The sequence below is a fragment of the Lissotriton vulgaris genome, chromosome 5, assembly GCF_964263255.1.
Source record: "Lissotriton vulgaris chromosome 5, aLisVul1.2, whole genome shotgun sequence".
Lineage (NCBI taxonomy): Eukaryota > Metazoa > Chordata > Amphibia > Caudata > Salamandridae > Lissotriton > Lissotriton vulgaris.
Window position 1 is genome coordinate 1,923,681,186 of NC_141693.1, and position 24,284 is coordinate 1,923,705,469.

Sequence of the window (24,284 nt, forward strand, 5' to 3'; positions counted from 1 at the left end):
CGGGTGTTTTCAAATTTTAAACTGGTCATTGGAAAGCAACGCACACTGATAGCAGAAGGGAACAGGAGCTTGACGATGGCATTCATTGTGGCCCAAACAAACCTTCACCTGAAGTCCCAGATGTTTTCACCTGTGTGCGTCAGTCACCAGGGAGCGGGCGGCGTGCTTCTGTGGTGGATGAACAGTAGGAATTCATTTCAGGCTGGTGTGGATGCTCTTCTTTGGAAGGCTTGATGTTTGGTCTGTTCTCTGCAGAAGTGAGATGTCAGTCACATTACTTTGGGGTTTGTTTTGTCTATGGCTGCAGTTCTTGAATTTGTGTCCTACGTTCAGTAGGGTACCTCTGTAGAGCTGTGTCTGATGCAGAGGACCTTCAGGGTTATCTTGAGTGTCTGAGACAGCAAGTACTTGGCTTGGTTTGTTAGTGTTGCGACAACCGAAGAGCAGCAGCCACAAATCTTGCTGTCGTGTGTATAGTCCTTTCTAGAACAACGAGTATTGCATTGACCCACAATCAGAGTGCTCAAAATCACCTTCTGACCCAGAGTTCTTGAACGAGTGCCCACAATGGTCAGAGTGGAATGACATTTTGTGCCTTTGAGCAGGAGGGTGAGTTGTTGTTTAATTCAGAGATGCCTAGGGTGAAGCCAGATGCACATCATGGTGGGCCCTGGCGGCAGAATCACAGTATTTGACGCCTGTTTTCAGAGTGCATCCTTGGTAATCAAGTATTTGTCCTTTGCCAGACTAAATTTGAGGAAGTTTATTGTCACTTAGTATGTTTGAGTGTGATATGTATGGAGGTTGTTCCTTCTTAATACTCTTTTGTACGGCTGATGGTGGACATTGATGTTGCGCGCGCTGTCAGGGTTCCTGGTGGCTCCTTGTGTAGACGGAACTGGACCCCCAGTTGCACTGCCAGGGCAACTGCTGATTCCACAGCGGCCTGATCTGCTATGATGTGAGCAATGCAGGTGTAGCACTGATGCTGCCTTTTCTTGATCAGCTTTTTCTCTTGTCTAATTCTCTTCTGAAAATGTATCTTTGATTATGTTTTTCCATCCTACATCCCATACAACCCATCCAGTTTCCTCTGTACTATGAGTACCAGTATGGGAGCCTCGCCCTACACTGTGCCCTATTCTTCTTTCCATCCTCTGCAGAGGCTGAGCATTGAGAGGGCGGCCGAGTACCTCCAACAGATGCTGCCCACCTTGCGGCGCGCTTACACCGTCGCCATCTCGGCCTATGCCCTGACTTTGGTGTCAGACAGCGATAGCGCCAAGAAGGAGGCCAACAGCTACCTGATGGACTTCGCCACAAAGACCAATGGTGAGTAGCCCACTGCCACCACAGCGGTAAGTAGATGAGGGGGGACTGACTGAGAGAGTGGCCACATTGCACACGCTGCCTGCCTTCTACAAATAACTAAGACCTAAGAATAGAAACGCTCAACCAGTCAACACCCAAGGACAATGATAGTCATTACATAATGTTTTGAATATAACATTCCATATTTGTATATATTTATAGACACAAGGTGGGCAAGTTCATTTACAGGATCACATTATCAATACTAGACAGCAAAGGTTCGACTGTAGAAATGTGCACTGACCGTGCATTGCTTGTGGGTTTTAAAAGTGCAAATTATAAAAATAGATATGAGACAAAGATACACAGCCAAAGTTCTGTCTGTGGTGCTTATTGTTGCGACTGTACAAGATGTCCACATCTGCCTGTTTGAATAGGAGTTACTTACTCCACTGGGCTCAATTTAAAACTGTAATTCTTCAGTGATGTACGTGTTCGGCCCTGGTAGATGGTTTGGGAAGTCTTCATCGGGACAAAGGTACAGACCACTTTGAGCAGCAGCCGGTGGTAGAAAAATGAAGAATAGTCTTAACAGTGTCCAGTGGCAGCCTATGGTGTGTCTAAGAAGCAGTCAGAAAGCACTTACCTAATCAAACCTTGAAGAAATCCAGTTTCATCTGCAAACATCAGACACCAATGACAAGCAAAGTAGAAAACATTCAATGTCATGCAAGCAACTTCACCGGGAGCAGGCTTACTGTAACATAGTCTTTCTTGCAATGAGCTGAAGGGCGTGGAAATTGAAGGAGCCAATCAACCGCAGGAACATTTAACCAAAAAGATGAAAATGCACAAAGGTGCTTTGGTGATCTACACAGACAGACTTACACAATGAATGAGAAAACTGGGGAAATAAAACAGAGATAGAGATCAATCCTCTCCATCGCGGTGGTAAAGGAGCACCCATCCTGAACTATCTGAGGGAAGACAATCTTTTCTGACAACCTTCTATTGATAAACTGCAAAAGTTTATTGAAAACGTCATCAAGTTGTACGTCATTCATATTTGCCTTACTTGAAACAGTATCTGTCCCTGTCAGTGATGCATCTGGTAGATATATAGTTTTGGGCAAAAATGCCAGCTTGCCTTCCAAACTGGAGGTGGGTGTGTTCTGTATCAAATAATGGGTGAAAACTAAATCAGAGAGCTATTTCATGACAATGTGAAACAAGCATTGAAAATGCAATAGGTCTCGCCTTTGATTAAGTTAAAGCCATTTGCTTTGCTGATTGTATTGTACAGCAAAGCAAATGGCTTTAACTTAATGCTGGAGGGAGTCAGGACAGCTTCAGGGAGCAGTTTAATTTGCTCTTTTGAAAAAACGCCTTTGTAGCTGCAACCATTCCCTCGGGTCTCCGTTGTTACAGCAGCAAAGCTGCGAAGTTTGGCAACATGCGACACTCACACTCCAATTAATAGTTTTGTGAAAAGGAAACATCTGCACTGTAATACATCGGTTTTAGGGCGAACTGACCAGCGCACGTAGCCACTGACGGGCAGCTGCAGACACGCGTGGGGGCAGTGGTACCTAGAGGTGGGCGCGCCAAAAAGTTAATAGGGCAATCCGAGCCAGGGTTCTCGCTTGGCACTTAGAGGCCAGAAAACGTTTGCCATTAAATCATACAACAAACATAGTGCCCACACCGTCATCCGCTCCCCAACACTTACATACTTCCGTAATGACTGCACAGGACACATTACTTGTGGGTAAAGAACTGCTGCAGTTTTATTTTCATACAACAAAAGTATGCTTTTATCTCTGTGGGTTAGCTTACGGACGATCCAGGGCAGTCAGCCCTTGCTGACCCGCCCGCCTTGAGAGCCAGCTGGCACGGTGGGTCGATGCCCAGACAGTGCAGCACCTTTGTTGATCCCCTTCTGGATTCATGTGATCATGCATTATACTTCCGCACCTTTCAGGGCGGAGCGTGGTCTGGCACACCCCCGATTGGTCAGGCCCCCCAACCGCACGAAAGACTAACGGGGCGCCGCCGCGGTTTCCCCGGATTTCCCTGCAGCTCCAGGTCCGTGGCTCAGGCACCCTTACTGTGCCAGGCATAGGTACCCTTACTGTACCAGTCTGCCGCAGAGGTACCTTTACTGTACCAGTCTGCCTCCAGATCGCCCTGTAACTCCGTCTGCAACACAAAAGAAACATTAAAACATTCAAGATGTAAGCCACCTGCCCTGCTGCTGGGTACGAGGATAGGGAGGGTGCAGCACAGCAGGCGGGGCAGCAACGACCGGCAAAGAGGTCGATTGTGGGGCTGCCCAGGCCTAAATACCCGGCCTGCCCCCCAAGGCCCTCCCTCCCCTGGAGGCGCGTCAGAGGCTGCCTGTGGCCGGGGGAGGGGCCATGGGGCTGCCAGAGACTCCCCTTCTCCGAGGGCTGAGGGAGGGGAGGGGGGGCTCTGACTAGTGGGAACTAGAAGGCTGCCCTGCTAATGTCCCCCTGTGGGGGACACGGGCAGCGGCATAGTGCCCACACCGTCATCCGCTCCCCAACACTTACATACTTCCGTAATGACTGCACAGGACACATTGCTTGTGGGTAAAGAACTGCTGCAGTTTTATTTTCATACAACAAAAGTATGCTTTTATCTCTGTGGGTTAGCTTATGGACGATCCAGGGCAGGCAGCCCCTTGCTGCCCCGCCCGCCTTGAGAGCCGGCCAGCAAGGTGGGTCGATGCCCAGACAGAGCAGCACCTTTGTTGATCCCCTTCTGGATTCACGTGATCATGCGTTATACTCCTGCCCCTTTCAGGGCGGAGCGTGGTCTGGCACACCCCGGTTGGTCAGGCCCCCCAATCGCCCGAAGGACTAACGGGGTGCCGTCGCAGTTTTCCCGGAAGCTCCTTGCATCTCCAGGTCCATGGCTCAGGCACCCTTACTGTGCCAGGCAGAGGTACCTTTACTGTACAAGTCTGCCGCAGAGGTACCCTTACTGTACCAGTCTGCCTCCAGATCGCCCTGTAACTCCGCCACAGCTCTGGAGGAGGCTATCGTCGATGACAGAGCCCCCCACTTCTGCCCCTCACTTACACCCTACCGCTTTCAAAGCATCTTGCACATCAAGGAGGAACCTGTCCATCCCAACCTTGGACAGGTGCACACCGTCCTTCTCGTAATAGCCTTCCACTTTCGCCTGTATCAGTGCATGCCTTATGAACCCAAAGCCCATGCGTTCCATGAACTTCTGCATAGCCCTGTTCACTCTCTTACGTGAATGTTCCACCGCCGCTGTGGAATTGCCCCCACCACTCCCTCAGTGGAACGATCTCTGACCAAAAGATGTTGCATGACCCAAGTTTGTTGCTGAGTGCCCCGATGTCAGATTGCATGGTTTGTATCAGTGCCCTCCTCCTCGTGCTGACCAAGTCATTGCCCCCCAAATGGATTATAAGTACATCGGGCGGGGGCCCCCCAATAGCCAGACACTGTTTTAGGCTGTTCTTTGCACTGCTCCATCTCATCCCCGGGACGCCTATCCACACAAACTGTGTCCGCGCAAACCCTTTGGACCAATTCTTGTGCGCTGCCCACTCTGCCAACCTGGCAATATAGGAGTGTCCCAACAGCCACACCCGACAATCTGATGGAAAACAGGGGGTGGAGGACGCCATCTTGTCACATTTGTTTAATATGTTTGAAGTACTGCAAGCATGAATGTACATTATTTCTTCACCACACACATTTTTACATCTACATGACTCTACACATCTTCATGGGCGAATGTACAGCTGGAAACAATTGAATTGCCAGCGCCCGACACCATTGGCGCCCTCAGGCCCCATACCTGCCTTGAATGCTGCTGTGGCAGCCCCAATTCTGAAAGAGTGGCTCAGAATTTTTTTTCCTGAGCTTGCATGCCCCGCCTTTGATAGTGCAGCGGCCATGATGCGATCCAACTGGAACCTAGTCAGGGGTGCCCCGTCTGCGTGTACCAGGAAGTGTCCTGCGTTGGCGGGCCTAATCTTCAAATATTCTCTAGCTGTGGTGACGGGGCAGTACCTTGGGTCCCCCAGTGCCTGTAATACAATTGTTGTCCCCCGCCCCGCCTGATCTGTCTTGGATCTCCGAATACGAAGAACCAGGTGGTCGGACACGCAAACATCCTGTAGGGCCAAAGCCACCCCTGTTGTGTCAGTCTTGGATTTTGCGACAAACTCACTGACCCTGAGAGCCCCGTAAAAAGCCAGGCAAAATGCTGTTGTAAAAAGCCTGGCCTCGAAGGGGGAGTTAGTAACCAGTGGCACGACCTCTATCATACCTTGAAGGGAAGGGAAATCAATGGGCGCCCTGGCATCTGGGGTCCTGACTTCCTCCCTCGCCCACCCTTTCAGTGCCGCCCTGACCTTAAATGAAGCTGTGGGATCCTGGCACCCATTGAGCCTGGCGTCGTGCTTCAAGACGATCAGGTGGCCACACACCCACGAACGACTCCTGCCGGTGTCCTTAGCCCAAACCACGAAGACCTCCACCTGTTCTTCAAGTGGCATAGCCCCTGCTTCCTCCGACTCTATGGCTGCTCTGAATGTCTGCAATTGTGCCCCATATTTCTTCTTTGTCTTTGAGGCCAGTCAACGCGCATCCATCGTCCTCAGTCGCTCCCCCACTGAAGTAGTCGCCACAGGGAGGCCGGGAATGGTGTCATCTCCACCCTTGCCTGCGGCCAGGCCTCTCAGAACCGGAGCCACTGAAAGGGAGAGAGAGCGTCAGCAGCCACATTCTTCACACCCTCAATATGTTGCCCCCTAAACTCAATGTTGGACTGCAAACCCACCTTGACTAGCTCTCTTAGTAAACTCAACACAAGGGGACATGTGCCCGTCAGCCCGTTAATTGCCTGCACCACTGCCATATTATCCGACCAGAACACCACTTTCCTGTTTCTCAAAGTGTCCGGCCAAATGTGGAGAGCTACTATAATGGGGAAGAGTTCCATTGCAGTGATGTTGGCTGTTATTTTCTTCCTACGCCAGGCATTCAGCCACTTCATCGCACACCACTCGTCTCTTAAGATGACACCAAAGCCCTTCCTGCCTGAGGCATTAGAAAAAAGGCAGAGTTCCTGGCTACCCGCCCAAGGGGCCCTCCAAATGACTGTCCCATTGAAGTCCTGCAAGAAGCCCGCCCACATCTCCAGATCGGCCTTCAGGCCGAGACCACGTCGTACCAAATAATGTTTCTTGCTCACATTGGCCGTGGCTTTTGCCAGTCTCCGTGAAAATACCCTGCCTGCTGGAATCACCCGGGAAGCGAAATTCAACTTGCCCAAGAGGCTCTGGGCAGCACCCAGGGTCACTTTTTCCTTGCCCAACAGTGCCCGAATGTCCTGACGCAGATCACAAACCTTGTCCACCAGAAGCCTGGACTCACCCTTGACAATGTCCAGCTCGATGCCCAAAAAGGTCAGGACCTGCGACGGACCCTCGGTCTTACCTGGAGCAAGGGGAACCCCTAGGTGCCCCACCATTGCCTCAAAAGCCCGCAGACCTTCCGCGCACTCCAGAGTACCTGCATGCCCAAAAAACAGGAAATCATCCAAGTAGTGTGTTACTTGCGTTATGCCGTGGGTGGCGGAAAGTGCCCATTCCAGGAAAGAACTGAACGCCTCAAAGTATGCGCAGGATACCGCGCACCCCATTGGCATGCAGTGGTCAAAGAAGAATTCACCTTCCCACTTAAACCCTAGCAGGTGCTGACTGGATGGGTGGACCGGCAGGAGGCAGAAGGCTGATTCGATATCTGTCTTGGCCAGCCATGCCCCCTTTCCTGTCCTTCTTACCAAATCAATGGCCATATCCAGCGAGCAGTATGACACCGAGCAGGGCCCTTCCTCCAGCCAGTGGTTGACAGAGTTGCCCTCGGGGTAGGACAGGTGGTGGATGAGGTGATAAGCACCTGGCTGTTTTTTAGGCACAACTCCCAACTTTGACACTAAGAAATGATCCAGGGGGGGTTGGGGAATGGTACCGCCACCCTGCCCAGGGTCACCTCCTTTCTGATTTTCTCCCCGACCACCCACGGCAGTTCTCTTGCTGATTTCAGGTTCAACGCATTCCTGCACCCCAGAGGACCTTTGTAAGGTATTGTGAAACCATCAACAAACCCTTCCGCTAGTAGTAACCTGTCCTTATCCATTGGATACAGCCGCAGTAGGGGGAGAAGATTCTGGAGGATGACGGGGGAGGGGCCCTTGCTATTCCCAGATGACCACCTATCACTGGTGGTTGTTGGAGGGGGGAGCTCATTTTCTGTTAACGTTGTGGTCAGGCTGGGGTCACTGTCCTTCCTATCGCGGGGCATCTGTTCTGCCTGCCTGGGTAGCGGGGGGCAAACCCTGGCTGGCTGTGCAGGTAAGGGCTGAGTGCTGGGCCCGCACTTGCTACAGTTGTGCGTAAACTTGCATCCTCTGCCCCATGTGCAGATACCCCCATTAAATAGTCTGCATGTCCCAGAGTTAAAACGCCTTGACCCTGCCCTCTGTTGTCCCCTCCCATGTCCCCCAGGAAAGGGCTGTTTGAATGGCCGTTTGTTAAACTGCTCCCCCCTTCTATTTCCCTCGCCCTGTGCCCTGTATGGAACTCTGCCTTTTTTCTGATGCCTCAGGCAGGGAGGGGTTTGGTGTCATCTTAATAGACGAGTGGTGTGCGATGAAGTGGCCGAATGCCTGGCGTAGGAAGAAAATAACAGCCAACATCACTGTACTGAAACTCTTCCCCATTTTAGTAGCTCTCCACATTTGGCCGGACACTTTGGGAAACAGGAAAGTGGTGTTCTGGTCGGATAATATGGCAGTGGTGCAGGCAATTAACGGGCTGATGGCCACATGTCCCCTTGTGTTGAGTTTACTAAGAGAGCTAGTCAAGGTGGGTTTCCAGTCCAACATTGAGTTTAGGGCACAACATATTGAGGGTGTGAAGAATGTGGCTGCTGTCGCTCTTTCTCGCTTTCAGTGGCTCCGGTTCCGAGAGGCCTGGCCGCAGGCAAGGGCGGAGATGACACCATTCCCGGCCTCCCTGTGGCGATTACTTCGGTGGGGGAGTGACTGAGAACAATGGGTGAGCGGTCACAGGTCCCAACGACAAGGAGGAAATATGGGGCACAGTCGCAGACATTCAGAGCAGTCATAGAGTCGGAGGAAGCAGGGGCCATGCCACTTGAAAAACAGGTGGAGGACTTCGTGGTTTGGGCTAAGGACGCCGGCAGGAGTCATTTGTGGGTGTGTGGCCACCTGATCGCCTTGAAGCACGACACCAGGCTCAATGGGGGCCCGGCCAGGATCCCACAGCTTCATTTAAGGTCAGGGCGGCACTGAAAGGGTGGGCGACGGAGGAAGTCAGGACCCCAGATGCCAGGGCGCCCATTGATTTCCCTTCCCTGCAAGGTATGATAGAGGTCGTGCCACTGGTTAACAACTGCCCTTTCGAGGCCAGGCTTTTTACGGCAGCATTTTGCCTGGCTTTTTACGGGGCTCTCATGGTCAGTGAGTTTGTCGCAAAATCCAAGACTGACACAACAGGGTTGGCTTTGGTCCTACAGGATGTTTGCGTCTCCGACTACCTGGTTCTTCGCATTCGGAGATCCAAGACAGATCAGGCGGGGCGGGGGACAACAATTGTATTACAGGCACTGGGGACTCCAGGTACTGCCCCGTCACCACAGTTAGAGAATACTTGAAGATTAGGCCAGCCAAAGCAGGACACTTCCTGGTACACGCGGACAGGACACCCCTGACTAGGTTCCAGTTGGATCGCATCATCAGAGTAAAGACCAAGAGGCACCTAAGCCCTGTGGACAGCGGCGAACTGGCGGCAAGAGCAGGGGGGACCGGCGCACTCAGGAGGAGCCACGCAACGGGTGGAGCGACTGGCTCTGACGAGGTCAGGTCAGGTCACAAAAATCTATAAATAGTACTTATAGCCCAAAACTATTGTCTGCTAGAGTCTGTTTCGAAGCGCTGTACAGTCAAATGAAACTTTGGCGCGTTGCAGCCACAAATGACTAATCCTGTAGGCAGATTTTTACAGGAGCAGAAGACCATTGCTAAAGCAGAAACTGGGTCAATAGTTTGGATTTGTGGCAGTTGCACGTGAGAATTAGAACATCAAAGCGGCCGCTTTTTGTGGCACAGTATCAGACTGATTTGCATATGGCCATGTCTGAATTGGGGTGGCAGAGTGGGCTAAAGAACAGTGATGGATTAAACCCAGATCTTTTGACTGGGTGTGAGTGTTTGATTGGTTCAGATGCTCCGTCCATCACTAGCCCCTTTTGTAACGCTTTGTTCGCCATAGGTTGTCAGGGTATGCTCAGACGTGAGTCACTTGTTAACTTTGCCACTGGATTCAAGCAAGCCTGGCTGAAGACGACTGTAATGCCAGAAACCAGTACTAGGAAGCTTGTTTCCGGTCCAGGGAAGGCATAGCTTGGCAGTTCGGGCTGGACTGTTCCCATGAGGCACAGGGTCAGACTGATTTGCATATGAGTGTTTGATGGTTCAGATGCTCCGTCCATCACCACCCACTTTTGTACTGCAGTAGGAAACAAGGTAGTAGTGGAAATAGGTGGCAGTTGCACAAACACACACACACACCTGTGCATCATCTTATATATAAATACACAGCACTGAGAGGCAGCTTTCAGTCACGCCACACGATGGGGTCAGATGCCAGTATTACACAAGTTGCATTTTCAAAAGCTTTTAAATCTCGAATTTGTCAATTAGGAGAGGATAAGATAACAAAACTAATGGATAAGGCAGAAAAAGGCTTGAAGAAAACGAAAGATTTTGCAGTCCAAAGAGAAAACTGTGGATTGTTTGTTCCTAAGGCAAAAACGAATGAGGAGATTCTGATTTTGTGCTTGCTTCCCCTGTTTCCCGCTGTTTGTTTTCCCCGCTCCCCGCTCCCTGCCGCTGCTCCCCCGCGGCCTCGCCCCCCTTTTCCCTTCTGTACTCTCTCCCCTCCTATTCGCCACCCCGCTCCATCCTCACAGCTTCTCCTCCCTCCCACTGACTATTTAGGACACGCGACGGGGAGCTGTGACCTGACCTGACCTCGTCAGAGCCGGTCGCTCCTCCCGCCGCGTGGCTCCTCCTGAGTGCGCCGGTCCCCCCTGCTCTTGCCGCCAGTTCGCCACTGCCCCCAGGGCTTAGGTGCCTCTTGGTTGTTTTTACTCTGCTCTGTGCCTAAATCTGGGTATTTTTTTCTGATCTCTGCCTACTTCTGTTTGCCAGCTCTGTGCCTAATTCTGTGTATTTCTGTTTGCCCGCTCTGTGCCTAATTCTGTGTATTTTTTTCCGATCTGTGACGATTTCTGTTTGCCCGCTCTGCCCCTGTAATTTCAGATTTTGCGCTTGCTTCCGATGTTTCCCACTGTTTGTTTTCCCCGCTCCCCGCTCCCTGCCACTGCTCCACCGTGGCACCGCCCCCTTTTCCCTTCTGTACCCTCTCCCCTCCTATTCGCCACCCCGCTCCCGCCTCCCAGGTTCTCCACCCTCCCACTGACTATTTAGGAGGTGGACACGCGACGGGGAGCTGTGACCTGACCTGACCTCATCAGAGTCGGTCGCTCCTCCCGCCGAGTGGCTCCTCGTGAGTGCGCCGGTCCCCCCTGATCTTGCCGCCAGTTCGCCGCTGCCCCCAGGGCTTAGGTGCCTCTTGTTCATTTTTACTCTGCTCTGTGCCTAAATCTGGGTATTTTTTTCTGATCTGTGCCTACTTCTGTTTGCCCGCTCTGTGCCTAATTCTGTGTATTTCTGTTTGCCCGCTCTGTGCCTAATTCTGTGTATTTTTTTCCGATCTGTGACGATTTCTGTTTGCCCGCTCTGCCCCTGTAATTTCTGATTTTGCGCTTGCTTCCCGCTGTTTCCCACTGTTTGTTTTCCCCGCTCCCCGCTCCCTGCCACTGCTCCCCCGCGGCCCCGCCCCCCTTTTCCCTTCTGTACCCTCTCCCCTCCTATTCGCCACCCCGCTCCCGCCTCCCAGCTTCTCCTCCCTCCCACTGACTATTTTGGAGGTGGACACGCGACGGGGAGCTGTGACCTGACCTGACCTTGTCAGAGCTGGTCGCTCCTCCTGCCGCGTGGCTCCTCCTGAGTGCTCTGGTCCCCCCTGCTCTTGCCGCCAGTTCGCCGCTGCCCCCAGGGCTTAGGTGCCTCTTGGTCGTTTTTACTCTGCTCTGTGCCTAAATCTGAGTATATTTTTCTCATCTGTGCCTACTTCTGTTTGCCGCTCTGTGCCTAATTCTGTGTATTTCTGTTTGCCCGCTCTGTGCCTAATTCTGTGTATTTTTTTCCGATCTGTGACGATTTCTGTTTGCCCGCTCTGCTCCTGTAATTTCTGATTTTGCGCTTGCTTCCCGCTGTTTCCCGCTGTTTGTTTTCCCCGCTCCCCGCTCCCTGCCGCTGCTCCCCCGCGGCCCCGCCCCCTTTTCCCTTCTGTACCCTCTCCCCTCCGATTCGCCACCCCGCTCCAGACTCCCAGCTTCTCCTCCCTCCCACTGACTATTTTGGAGGTGGACACGCGACGGGGAGCTGTGACCTGACCTGACCTCGTCAGAGCCGGTCGCTCCTCCTGCCGCGTGGCTCCTCCTGAGTGCGCCGGTCGCCCCTGCTCTTGCCGCCAGTCCGCCGCTGCCCCCAGGGCTTAGGTGCCTCTTGGTCGTTTTTACTCTGCTCTGTGCCTAAACCTGGGTACATTTTTCTGATCTGTGCCTACTTCTGTTTGCCCGCTCTGTGCCTAATTCTGTGTATTTATGTTTGGCCGCTCTGTGCCTAATTCTGTGTATTTTTTTCCGATCTGTGAAGATTTCTGTTTGCCCGCTCTGCCCCTGTAATTTCTGATTTTGCGCTTGCTTCCCGCCGTTTCCCGCTGTTTGTTTTTCCCGCTCCCTGCCGCTGCTCCCCCGCGGCCCGCCCCCCTTTTCCCTTCTGTACCCTCTCCCCTCCTATTCGCCTCCCCGCTCCCGCCTGCCAGCTTCTCTTCCCTCCCTTCTCCCCCCACTCTCCATTTATGGCAGAGTCCACGCGCACGTGCAGCGGGTGCGCCGATTGTACGCCGATTGTACGCCGAAGGCGCGACAAAGGCAAGCCCGTCTGTGCCCGTCCGCGCCTGGCCGGCGCCCAGTGCCAGGACCCCTGCTCCTCGTCGAAGCCAGCCCACACGACGGACCTACGACGCCGCCACCCTCAACGCACTCAATCCCAACCGGAACCCCCAATGCTACCTAGCCACCCCAAAACGCACCCACGGACCCTTCAGCCGCCAAGCCTGCAAGTTCACCTGCCTCCGGACCTGCACCGCACCCAAAAGACCAGGCTCCAGCAACAACCACCTCAAGTGCATCCTGCTCAACACCCGCTCCGTCCACAGACACGCCGTAGAACTCTGGAACCTGCTCGCCACAACATCACCAGACGTCGCCTTCCTCAGGGAAACCTGGATGAACGCCTCCTCAGCGCCCGACATCGCCATAGCTATCCCGGACGGATACAAGATCACCCGGAGGGACCGCGTCAACCAGACCGGAGGAGGCATCGCCATCGTCTACAGGAACACCATCCGCGTCACAACCAACTCCGACGACACCTTCTCCGCCGCCGAACACCTCCACTTCCAGATACAAACCGACCCCAAGACCACCCTCAGAGGCACCCTCATCTACAGACGCCCCGGGACCACGCACCCAATTCAGCGATAACATCGCAGACTTCATCAGCCCGCACGCCCTACCCTCCGCTGACTACATCCTCCTAGGGGACCTCAACTTCCACCTGGAGAAAAACAACGACACCAACACCACCACCCTGCTGGACAACCTCGCCATCCTCGGACTCAAGCAACAGGTGAACACCCCCACCCACTACGCCGGCCACACGCTCAACCCCATCTTCTTCTCCAGCAAACACATCTCCTTCAGCCACTCCACCGGACTTCATTGGATGGATCACAGCTGTGTCCACTTCAGCTTCAGAAGAACCACGACCCACCACCACCCGCAACAGGTTCCCAGCAGGAGCTGGAGCAAGATCACCACCTCCCTCAGCCGGAACCCTCCCGCCAGCGCAATGGGCCCCAACGAAGCAGCCAGCACCTTCACACAGTGGCTCACCAACTGCGCCGACGACCTCGCACCACTGAAGAACCCCTCCCAGCAGACCCGGCAGCAAGAAAGCCTTGTGGTTCACCGACGAACTCAAAACATCCAAGAAAAACTGCCGCACCCTTGAAAAAGCCTGGCGCCACGACCAGACCACAGAAAACATGACTGCCCTCAAAAACGCCACCCGCAAACACCACCAACTGATCTGCACCACCAAAAGGACAACATTCAAAGAACGACTGGACAACAACACCCACAACAGCAAGGAACTCTTCAGCATTGTGAAAGAGTTCTCCAACCCCAACGCCGGAAACAACGACATCACACCCTCGCAAGACCTCTGCGACTCACTCGCCACCTCTTCCACCGCAAGATCACCGACATACACAACAGCTTCAGCGCACAGACCACGCACCCAACCGCCGAACCAACGCCCCCCACCACCACCCTCTGCACCTGGACCCCGGTCAGCACTGAAGACACCACCCGCACAATGAACATCATCCACTCCGGATCACCAACCGACCCCTGCCCCCACCACGTCTTCAACAAGGCCGACTCCATCATCGCACCACAACTCAGGGACATCATCAACATCTCTTTCAACACCGCCACCTTCCTGGAGAGCTGGAAGCACGCCGAGCTCAGCGCCCTCCTGAAGAAACCAACAGCGGACCCCACCGACCTCAAGAACTTCCGCCCAATCTCGCTCCTCCCTTTTCCTGCCAAAGTCATCGAGAAGACCGTCAACAGACAGCTCGCCGCCTTCCTCGAGACAAACGGATCCCTCGACCCTCGCAGTCCGGCTTCCGAGCCAACCACAGCACTGAGACCGCCCTCATTGCAGCCACTGACAACATCAGATCCCTGCTCGACAACGGAGAAGCAGCGGCCCTCATCCTCCTGGACCTATCCGTGGCGTTCGACACTGTCTGCCACCGCACCCTAGTACAGCGCCTCAACAACATCGGTATCCAAGGGAAGGCTCTGGAGTGGATCATCTTGTTCCTCGCCGGAAGAACCCAGAAAGTCCGCCTCCCCCCGTTCAGATCCGAGGCCACCGAAGTCATCTGCGGCATACCACAAGGATCCTCACTCAGCCCCACCCTCTTCAAGCCTACATGAGCCCCCTCGCAGCCATCGCACGCCAACACAACCTCAACATCATCTCCTACGCCGACGACACCCAGCTGATCCTCTGCCTTACCAAGGACCCCACCAGAGCCAGCCTACATGAAGGGATGAAAGACGTCGCCGAGTGGATGAAGAACAGCCACCTGAAACTGAACTCAGACAAGACGGAAGTCCTCATCCTGGGGTCACCGCCCTCCGCCTGGGACGACTCCTGGTGGCCCCCTGCCCTGAGCACCACCCCAAGCCAACGGACCACGTGCGAAACCTGGGCTTCATCCTGGACTCCTCTAGATGACCAGACAAGTCAACGCTGTATCGCCATCGTGCTTCAACACCCTGCGAATGCTCCGGAAGATCTTCCGATGGATCCCCACCGAAACCAGGAAGACAGTCACCCAGGCACTCGTCACCAGCTGACTGGACTACGAGAACACCCTCTACGCGGGAACCACTGCCAAAATCCAGAAAAAACTCCAGCGCATACAGAACGCCCCCACACGACTCATCCTGGGCATCCCTCGCCACAGCCACATCTCAACCCACCTGAAAGACCTGCACTGGCTCCCCGTCAACAAGAGGATCACATTCAGACTCCTCACCCACGCACACAAGGCTCTCCAAGACATGGGACCGAAGTACCTCAACAGCCGCCTCACTTTCTACACACCCACCTGCCAGCTACGATCAGCCAGCCTCGCCCTCGCCGCCGTACCACGCATCCGCAGAGCCACCGCTGGAGGAAGATCCTTCTCCTACCTGGCGGCCAAAACATGGAACTCCCTCCCCATCCACCTACGGCTAACCCAGGACCACCTCTCCTTCAGGAAACAACTCAAGACCTGGCTTTTCGAGCAGTAACGGACCCCCCCCCCCAGCACCTTGAGACCCTACTGGGTGAGTAGCGCGCTCTACAAATTCCTGATTGATTGATTGATTGATTGATTGATTTTTGTATTTTATTTATTTCATATGTCACAACAGTAAAAAAGGGAAATAAAAAACATGCCACCACCCAAATGTGCAATCCGTATGCATGTAAAGAATTTATTTAATAATCATAACTTTAATAGAGAAGTTACTTTGCTTCCTAGTGGGCAGGTATAGAAACTCTTTTTAGTTTTGGCGCACCTCGTATATGCCTCTCAGTGGCCCTTAGTGTGCTGTTTAAACCTCAATGTTATAGTTAAAACCTCCTGTGCCACATCACGTTAAATATATTCGCCCCTAACACTGCAATTTACTCCATCCACGTCCCGCTGTTCCATGAGCTCACTCTCGACCTTGGTGCTTCGGGTCCAGTTCGAGCTATATAAAACTCCATAAAAATATTAAAATTCTCTCCCTATCACCAACACACAATTCGTCCCTGCCCATAGAGGACCTTCCGTTTCAGGGCTAATTAATCGGTGATTCTCGTAGCACACATTTTTCACTCAAGCGCCAAGAGGCCTTTCGAAATGCAGTGCTAATCATTCAATACTTCTCAACATCATACGCTTACCATACAAGTGCCTACGGCGCATTGAGACTGCACTTCAAATAAATCACTACTTCTCACCAGCATCTTGTTCATGCAGGCGCCTAGACGCCATTCACAAGTGCTTTCAGTACCTTGAGCAAGACCTATCACCAGCACCCTGTTCCACACAACACTACACACACACACAACCACACACACACACAACCACACACACACAACCACACACACACACAACCACACACACAACCACACACACACACAACCACACACGCACACACACAACCACACACACACACACACAACCACACACACACACAACCACACACACACAACCACACACACACAACCACACACACACAACCTCACACCACGCTCACAACCACCCTCACAACCACACTCACAAACACACACTCACAACCATACACACACACAACCACACAAACTCACAACCACACACACAACCACACACAACCACACACAACACACACACCCAACCACACACACAACCACACTGTCAGTGCACACTTTCACCAGACACAGACACCATAAGTCATCAGTGCACGCTTTCACCGGGCACAAACACCACTAGCCATTAGTGCATGCTTTAACCGGGCACCATCACCACCAGGCGTCAGTGCACGCTTTCACCGGACACACAGAACCAGATGTCAGTGCACGCTTTCACCAGGCACACACACACCACCAGCCATCAGTGCACGCTTTCACTGGCACACACACACCACCAGCCATCAATGCACGCTTTCACCAGGCACACACACACACACCACCAGCCGTCAGTGCACGCTTTCACCAGGCACACACACACACACACCACCAGCCATCAGTGCACGCTTTCACCAGGCACACACCACAAGCCGTCAGTGCACGCTTTCACCAGGCACACACACCTCCAGCCGTCAGCGCACACTTCGACCAGACACACACACCACCAGCCGGCAGTGCACACATCAATTGTTAACGCATCCACAATTAACTATTGTAGCAATCGCAGTATGGCACACTACAATTTATAGACTTTTGTTGCAATTGGTGTTGCAATATTTAGCAATGCCAATAGCTCAAACTTAATTAATGCGAGACCTATTGCATTACAAATGCTTGTTAATTCTTTGTGAGTGAGTACCCTGAAGGTGCAGGCTAAAGCCGCATGGTAGCGGGACTCGTTATGGGCTTGAGGTTACAACGCAACCCCGAGCTGGACAAGGGCCGGGTTTCAGACTCAAGCTTTCAGTGGCTCACCCACCTTTAGTGGTACCTGCAGGATCCCTTTGGACCTCTTGTTGGGCTGTTACCAAGGCGTTCTCTTCTCCTACGCACTGTAAGGATGGTGCAACAAACAGCTCTACGGCACACAGTAGTAGTGTACTGCCATATCTATTGCAATAATAAAAACCCTTGCAGATACCACTAACTAACCCTCAAGCACTCCAAGTCGGGGTTACTGGAGCACTTCACTAAAACGCATATCTGAAAGAAACACGTTAGTGTTAGATTCCTTACCTTAGAATATCCCCAGGCGTCAGTCTGGATCCGGAAACTTTTGCGTAGCAGTACCCCTGCGCGTCGGTAGGCGTCGTCTGCAGGCGTCCCCTGCGGCTCCGCGTCCGTCGTCGGCGTCGTGCGCCGTGATGACGTCGCTGGAGTATATAAACGCCGCCTCCGCGCGCTGACGTCAGTTCTTCTTTTTTCCGCGCCAGTAAGCGCAGATTCGAAGAGCAGTACTCCAGTCTTTTGACCAAGTTTTGTTAACTTTCTATATCTTTTTGGTGCCTGGTAGGATGCCCGGTTTCAAGAATTGTGACGGTTGTGACCGCACGATGTCGGTCACGGACCATCACCGACTCTGTCTCCGGTGCCTGGGCCCCGACCACGACGTGGACTCCTGCGTCGATTGCCGGGCTCTGACTAATAAGGCTAGACGGGAGCGGTCCCGCAAGCTACTCGAGCTCCGGGTGTCGGCCCCGCGTCGGGAGCGGTCCCGGTCCGGCCGGAGGTCCAGGGAGCGGTCGCGGAGCCGCGCCGGGCGCTCCAGAAGTCATCACCATTCGTCGGACTCTTCAGGTAAGAAACACAAGAAGTCGGGGCGTCGTCATCGTACCCCTGACGACTCCCCCCGACGCTCGCACGATGCGGCCGGGGGTTCGGGTGACCCCAACCCCGCGGCTCCACGAGAGTCGCCGGCGCGGCCTGCTCCATACCCTCCGGTCCCTGGGCAAGGTGCGACGCCTAAAGGAGATTGAGGCGTTCCTCATGGCCATGAGGGCGCTCACTTCTCCGACGGGGCCTACGGCGCCTTCGGGCCCAGTGCTACCGTCTGGGGGCCCTAGCGGTTCGGGTGTCCCTGCCTCGACGCCATCGGGTGCTCCGGCCCCGGTGCCGCTGACGGCTCCGACCCCGGAGCCGCAAGGGCCTTCGGGGTCGACGCCGGCTCGTCTGCCGGCACCGATTCCATCGGGGTTGCCCCCAACGCCGTCCCCGCGCGGCGCCGGTTCTCCTGTGCCGGCTCCGGGTGGCGCCGTCCCATACCCTCCCCGAATCCGGACGCGGAGTCGGACCGACGTCGCTCGACGCCGGGCTCGACGCCGATGGGGCCTGTGAACCCCGAGGAGCCGGTCTACATTGTTGACTCCGAATATGGAGATGATGTGGAGTACGGAGAGTGTTGGGAGGGGTCTGAGGACCCTCTGTCACCTGAGTGTCAGTACGACGTGGACTGGACAGGTGATTTGGGTGATGCAAGTGGTCTGGACGACTCTCCTAACCCTGGCTTTGTCTCTCCTCCTTCCGTGGCATCGGAGGAGGGAGCTGCTTATTCAGTGGTGTTGATGAGGGCTGCCAAGGCCTTACACCTTGAGCTCCCCGTCGCGGCCGTGAGGCCTAACATTCTCACTGAGGTCTTCAAACCGCAGTCATGCCCACAAGAGCCACTGCTGCCGTTTAACGAAGCCTTGTCAGACGTTCTTTTGGGCACGTGGTCCAGGCCCTCTTCAGGTTCGCCTGTTGATAGGAACGTGGCCAGACGCCACCGTCCGTGCCCGTACGACCCCAAGTTCCTGTCCACCCATCCCACCCCTGAGAGTCTGGTGATCCAGGCCTCGACTTCCCAGACCGCATTCCCGTTGGCCCCGCCCGACCGGGAATCTAAGAGGTATGACCAGTATGGCAAGAAGGTCTTCTCGTCCCTGAGTTTGGGACTGCGGTCTTGCAACACCGCTTGCCTCTTGGGCCGCTACACCCACTCTGTGTGGGATACGGTCGCGGAACTGCTGCCAGAATGCCCCATGGAGGTGCGGGCGAAGCTCGGCAAGGCTGTGGCTGAGGGCCGAGATGCAGCAAAATAGTCCATATGGTGTGGTCTTGATACGACCGACTCGCTGGGCAGAGCGATGTCCACGACGGTGGCGATTCGTCGCCACGCCTGGCTGAGATCCGCCAACTTTTCGGCAGATGTCCAGAATGCCTTGATGGACATGCCGTTCGATGGCTGTCGCCTGTTTGGTGACAAAGTGGACCACGCGCTGGAACGCTTCAAGGACTCCAGGGTCACGGCCAAGTCCTTGGGTCTCTCGACCCAGCGCCAGCAAACGGGTTTGTTTCGCTCCTTTCGTGGCCAAGGAAGGGGCGTCCCAACACGTGCTGCCAGCCACGCGCCGCAACAATATTTTCAACGCGGTGGCGGCCGTGGAAACCGCCGTGGAGGCGGTCGGGGTCAACGGCGGGGTCAGGCCACACCTCCCCCCGCAGCATCTGCCTCCAAATCCTCCTAGTCCGTGCTTTCAGGCCCATGTGACGCCAGTGGGTGGCAGGGTTCGCCATCACCACGCCCGCTGGCGCACAATCACATCGGACAGGTGGGTGCTGCAACTCGTCCGAAGGGGCTACTCCCTCCCCTTCGAGACCAATCCTCCGGTCATGCCACCGCAGAACCACCGTGTGTCAGGGGACCACTTGACACTTCTGCAGGAGGAAGTTACGGCCCTCTTGGCCAAGGGGGCCATCGAGCGCGTTCCTGGGCCAGAAGTAGGGCGTGGTTGCTATTCCCACTACTTTCTGGTGCCCAAGAAGGACAAAGGGGGCCTACGTCCCATCTTGGATCTACGGAACGTCAACGGCTTCCTCCGGAAGGAGAAGTTTAAGATGTTGACATTGGCTCAGGTCTTGGCTGCTCTAGACCCGCAAGACTGGATGGTAGCGTTGGACTTGCAGGATGCGTATTTTCACATCCCTGTCCTGCCGGCCCACCGGCGTTACCTGCGGTTCACGGTAGGCCAGGAGCACTTTCAGTTTATCGTGCTCCCCTTCGGCCTTACTAGCGCCCCACGGGTGTTCACAAAGGTGTTGGCGGTGGTCGCAGCCCATCTGCGCAGGTTAGGGGTTTCAGTCTTCCCCTACCTAGACGACTGGTTGTTGAAGGCGGGCTCGCCCCAGACAGTCGTCCACCACCTTCACATGACGGCAGACCTCTTGCACGACCTGGGGTTCTCCATCAATGTGCCGAAATCACACCTGTGTCCCTCTCAAAAGCTCCTTTTCATCGGAGCGGTTCTGGACTCGGCGCAGTTTCGGGTTTATCCTCCGGAACGGCGGGTCCGGGATATACAGGCTTTGATTCCCATCTTTCAGCCGCTATCCCGGGTTTCGGTCAGGTTGACGCTGCGGCTGCTGGGGCTGATGGCTTCCTGCATCCTTCTGGTGCATCACGCCCGGTGGCGGATGCGGGCTCTGCAGTGGGACCTGAAGTTTCAGTGGGCCCAGCATCAGGGCAACTTGTCCGACCACGTCTTGATCTCGGAGGGCACTGCGAGACAACTGCAGTGGTGGCTTACGGACCGCGATTGGGTCAGAGGCAGATCCCTCTCCCTTTCCCAACCGGAGCACGTTGTCGTGACGGACGCATCCCTCCAGGGCTGGGGAGGCCACTTGGGAGAGGCGGAGATCAGAGGCATCTGGTCTCCGGCGGAGTCCCGGCTCCATATCAACCTGTTGGAGCTACGGGCGAGTCGTCTAGCACTGAAGGCATTCCTCCCCTTTGTCAACGGGAGTGTAGTGCAGGTGTTCACGGACAACACCACCTCCATGTGGTACTGCAACAAACAGGGCGGGGTGGGGTCGTGGACCCTTTGCCAGGAGTCTCTGCGCCTCTGGCAGTGGCTGGACGTCAGTGCGTGACTTTGACGGTTCAACACCTGGCAGGTTCTCTGAACGCCAGGGCGGACGAACTCAGCCGTCGGTGCTCGATGGATCACGAATGGCGTCTGAACTCGGACGTGGCACAAGGCCTCTTTCTGCAATGGGGATAGCCTTGGTTAGATCTATTCGCCACAGAAGAGAACGCGCAATGTCATCGGTTCTGCGCGTTGGAGTTTCCAAGACGGCACTCGCACGGCGACGCCTTTTGGCGCGAGTGGAGTTGCGGTCTGTTATATGCCTTTCCGCCTATACCACTTCTGCCCAGAGTGCTGAAGAAGATCAGGCGCGACCGGGCCCAAGTTATCCTTGTGGCTCCGGACTGGGCTCGAAGGTACTGGTATCCCGAGCTACTCAGCATGTCAGTCGGTCCCCCGATCCGCCTGCCCCTTCAGGAGGACCTTCTGTCGCAGCAGCAGGGGACGGTCCTCCACCCGAACCTGTCCAGTCTCCACCTCCATGCTTGGAGATTGAGCGGCGGCAGTTGAGGCCATTTGACTTGCCTCCTGAAGTCTGTGATGTAATTCTGGCAGCCAGGCGTCCCTCCACAAAGTCGGTATACGCCTGTCGGTGGAACAGATTTGTGGCATGGTGCACAGCAAAGGCTGTGGATCCTCTTTCTGCCCCTCTTTCCGAGGTTCTTCTTTTTCTTCTCTCTCTTGCCCAGCAGGGCTCTGCTCTGGGCACTATCAAGGGCTACCTTTCGGCCCTTTCAGCCTTTCTAAGGCTTCCTGATCAGCCTTCTTTGTTCAAGTCCCCAATTGTAACGAGATTCTTGAAGGGCATCACACACATGTATCCACCTGTTCCGTTTGTGATGCCTCAGTGGGACTTGAACCTGGTTCTAACCTTTTTGATGTGTGCTCCCTTTGAGCCCCTTCATTCTTGTCCTCTCCGTCTCCTGACCTTGAAGATGGCCTTCCTGGTTGCCATCACCTCTGCCAGGAGAGTGAGTGAGCTCCAGGCTCTTTCTGTCAAACCTCCTTTCCTGTCCATTCATCCTGACCAGGTGGTTCTAAGGACTAGACCTTCTTTCCTGCCCAAAGTAGTTTCTGCTTTTCACATCGGGCAGTCCATCACCCTCCCCTCCTTCTTCCCGCCTCCGCATCCTTCGAAGGATGAAGAGCGGCTCCATCGTCTGGACCCAAAACGTGCGCTTTCATTTTATATGGATCGCACACGCCAGTTCCGGGTGGATGACCAACTGTTTGTTGGCTACGTGGGTGCGAAGAAGGGACAGGCGGTACATAAACGGACCATCTCTCGGTGGGTCGTTCTGTGCATCAAAGCGTGCTACTCTTTGGCTAGGAAGGAGCCTCCTGTTGGGTTGAGGGCCCATTCCACTCGGGCCACGGCGGCTACTACTGCCCTGGGCCAGGGAGTCCCCTTGCAGGACATTTGCCAGACGGCTACGTGGGCCTCGCTGCACACCTTTGCGAGGCACTACTGCCTGGACAGTCTAGTCCGGAGGGATGGCTTCTTTGGCCGTTCTGTCCTCCAGGACTTTCTGGTGTAGGAATGTATTGTTTCGCAGACCCACCACCGGAGTTGGTATTGCTGGGGTATGTATTCTAAGGTAAGGAATCTAACACTAACGTGTTTCTTTCAGATGAACAAGTTACTTATCTTCGGTAACGATATATCTGTAAGAAACATTAGTTAGTGTTAGATTCCTTACCGAACCCACCCATCCTCCCCGTTCTGCGAACGGATACCTAGGGTTAAGGACATCCCTTTCAGGGCCCTAGTTTCAATTGGCACCAGTGTTGGTTCTCACATGGCTCTGCGTGTTCTGGCGCGGAAAAGCTGTGTACAAAGAACTGACGTCAGCGCGCGGAGGCGGCGTCTATATACTCCAGCGACGTCATCACGGCGCACGACGCCGACGACGGACGCGGAGCCGCAGGGGACGCCTGCAGACGACGCCTACCGACGCGCAGGGGTACTGCTACGCAAAAGTTTCCGGAACCAGACTGACGCCTGGGGATATTCTAAGGTAAGGAATCTAACACTAACTAATGTTTCTTACAGATATATCGTTACCGAAGGTAAGTAACTTGTTCATTACAAATGCTTTTAGTTATAGGGGGAAGACTGCCATTATCCAATTGCACTTGATTGTGCCCTCATTGGACGGGAAAATCACTTCCTTTGATTTCGTGGTAGGGAAACAGTGCGTTTTCCTGTCATTAGCCTATGTTATATGTTATACTTTTAATAAGCACGCTATTAACTAAAGAGAAGTCCTGGCGCAGATAGACCAAAACATGGGTAGACCGTGGCAGGAATAACCCGCGGGATCTGTATCTAGGTAATCACGTGATTACAGTCCATACACCCAGTTCAAGGCCTTTCTGATGTGCAAAATTGCTGACGTTTTGCACAGGCTTGTGGACAGAGAATTCCACAATCTAGCAGCCGCTACCGAAAAAGCCCTGTCAAGTCCAAGTCCAATAAAATCTAGGTAAAGAGGAGGAAGTCATCCAGAAGTGTAGTGAACAACCAGCAATATAGGTGTTGCATTTTTTTCAAAAGTAATACGGTCCAGACTGATGAACGTGCATGCACCAGACAAGGCCACACCTCAAATAAAATTAAAAACGGAAACTTCTTCATTGAAATGGGCCAAGGTGGTGCCAGTGCATCGCTTTAAGGCTCATTAGGAGAAGCAGCATTTTGCTCTTCCCGTGTTGTGGTCAACAGGAAACAAATTTGATGCTTGTAGTCCAGGGGCAACCTAGTGTCGTAGGCAGGGGCCATGTATTGATTCAACGTGCAAATGACCCCTCAGTTCAGAGCGGGGTAGTGTGTGCGCACACACACACACGCGGACGCACAACCCCCCCATATCCCCAATACTTGCCAAATGACTATCTTATAGTTCCACAAATAAAACTTCCACATTGCAAAACGAGGCAACAAAATTATCCTTGTTTATAATATAACAGTAACTCTGCTAGTTGTATGCTTTATAGATGCAT

The 24,284-nt window shown here is 54.1% G+C and overlaps 1 protein-coding gene across 1 annotated transcript in view; it reads left to right on the forward strand.

Moving 5' to 3' along the window:
* The window catches only part of LOC147717735 (complement C4-B-like), a 643,152-nt gene that overhangs the window by 559,864 nt on the left and 59,004 nt on the right, over nucleotides 1-24,284 (forward strand). The window contains exon 28 of the mRNA XM_086919877.1: nucleotides 1,164-1,332. Within this exon, the coding sequence (XP_086776003.1) occupies nucleotides 1,164-1,332 (169 nt within the window). The remainder of the gene's footprint in view (nucleotides 1-1,163; nucleotides 1,333-24,284) is intronic.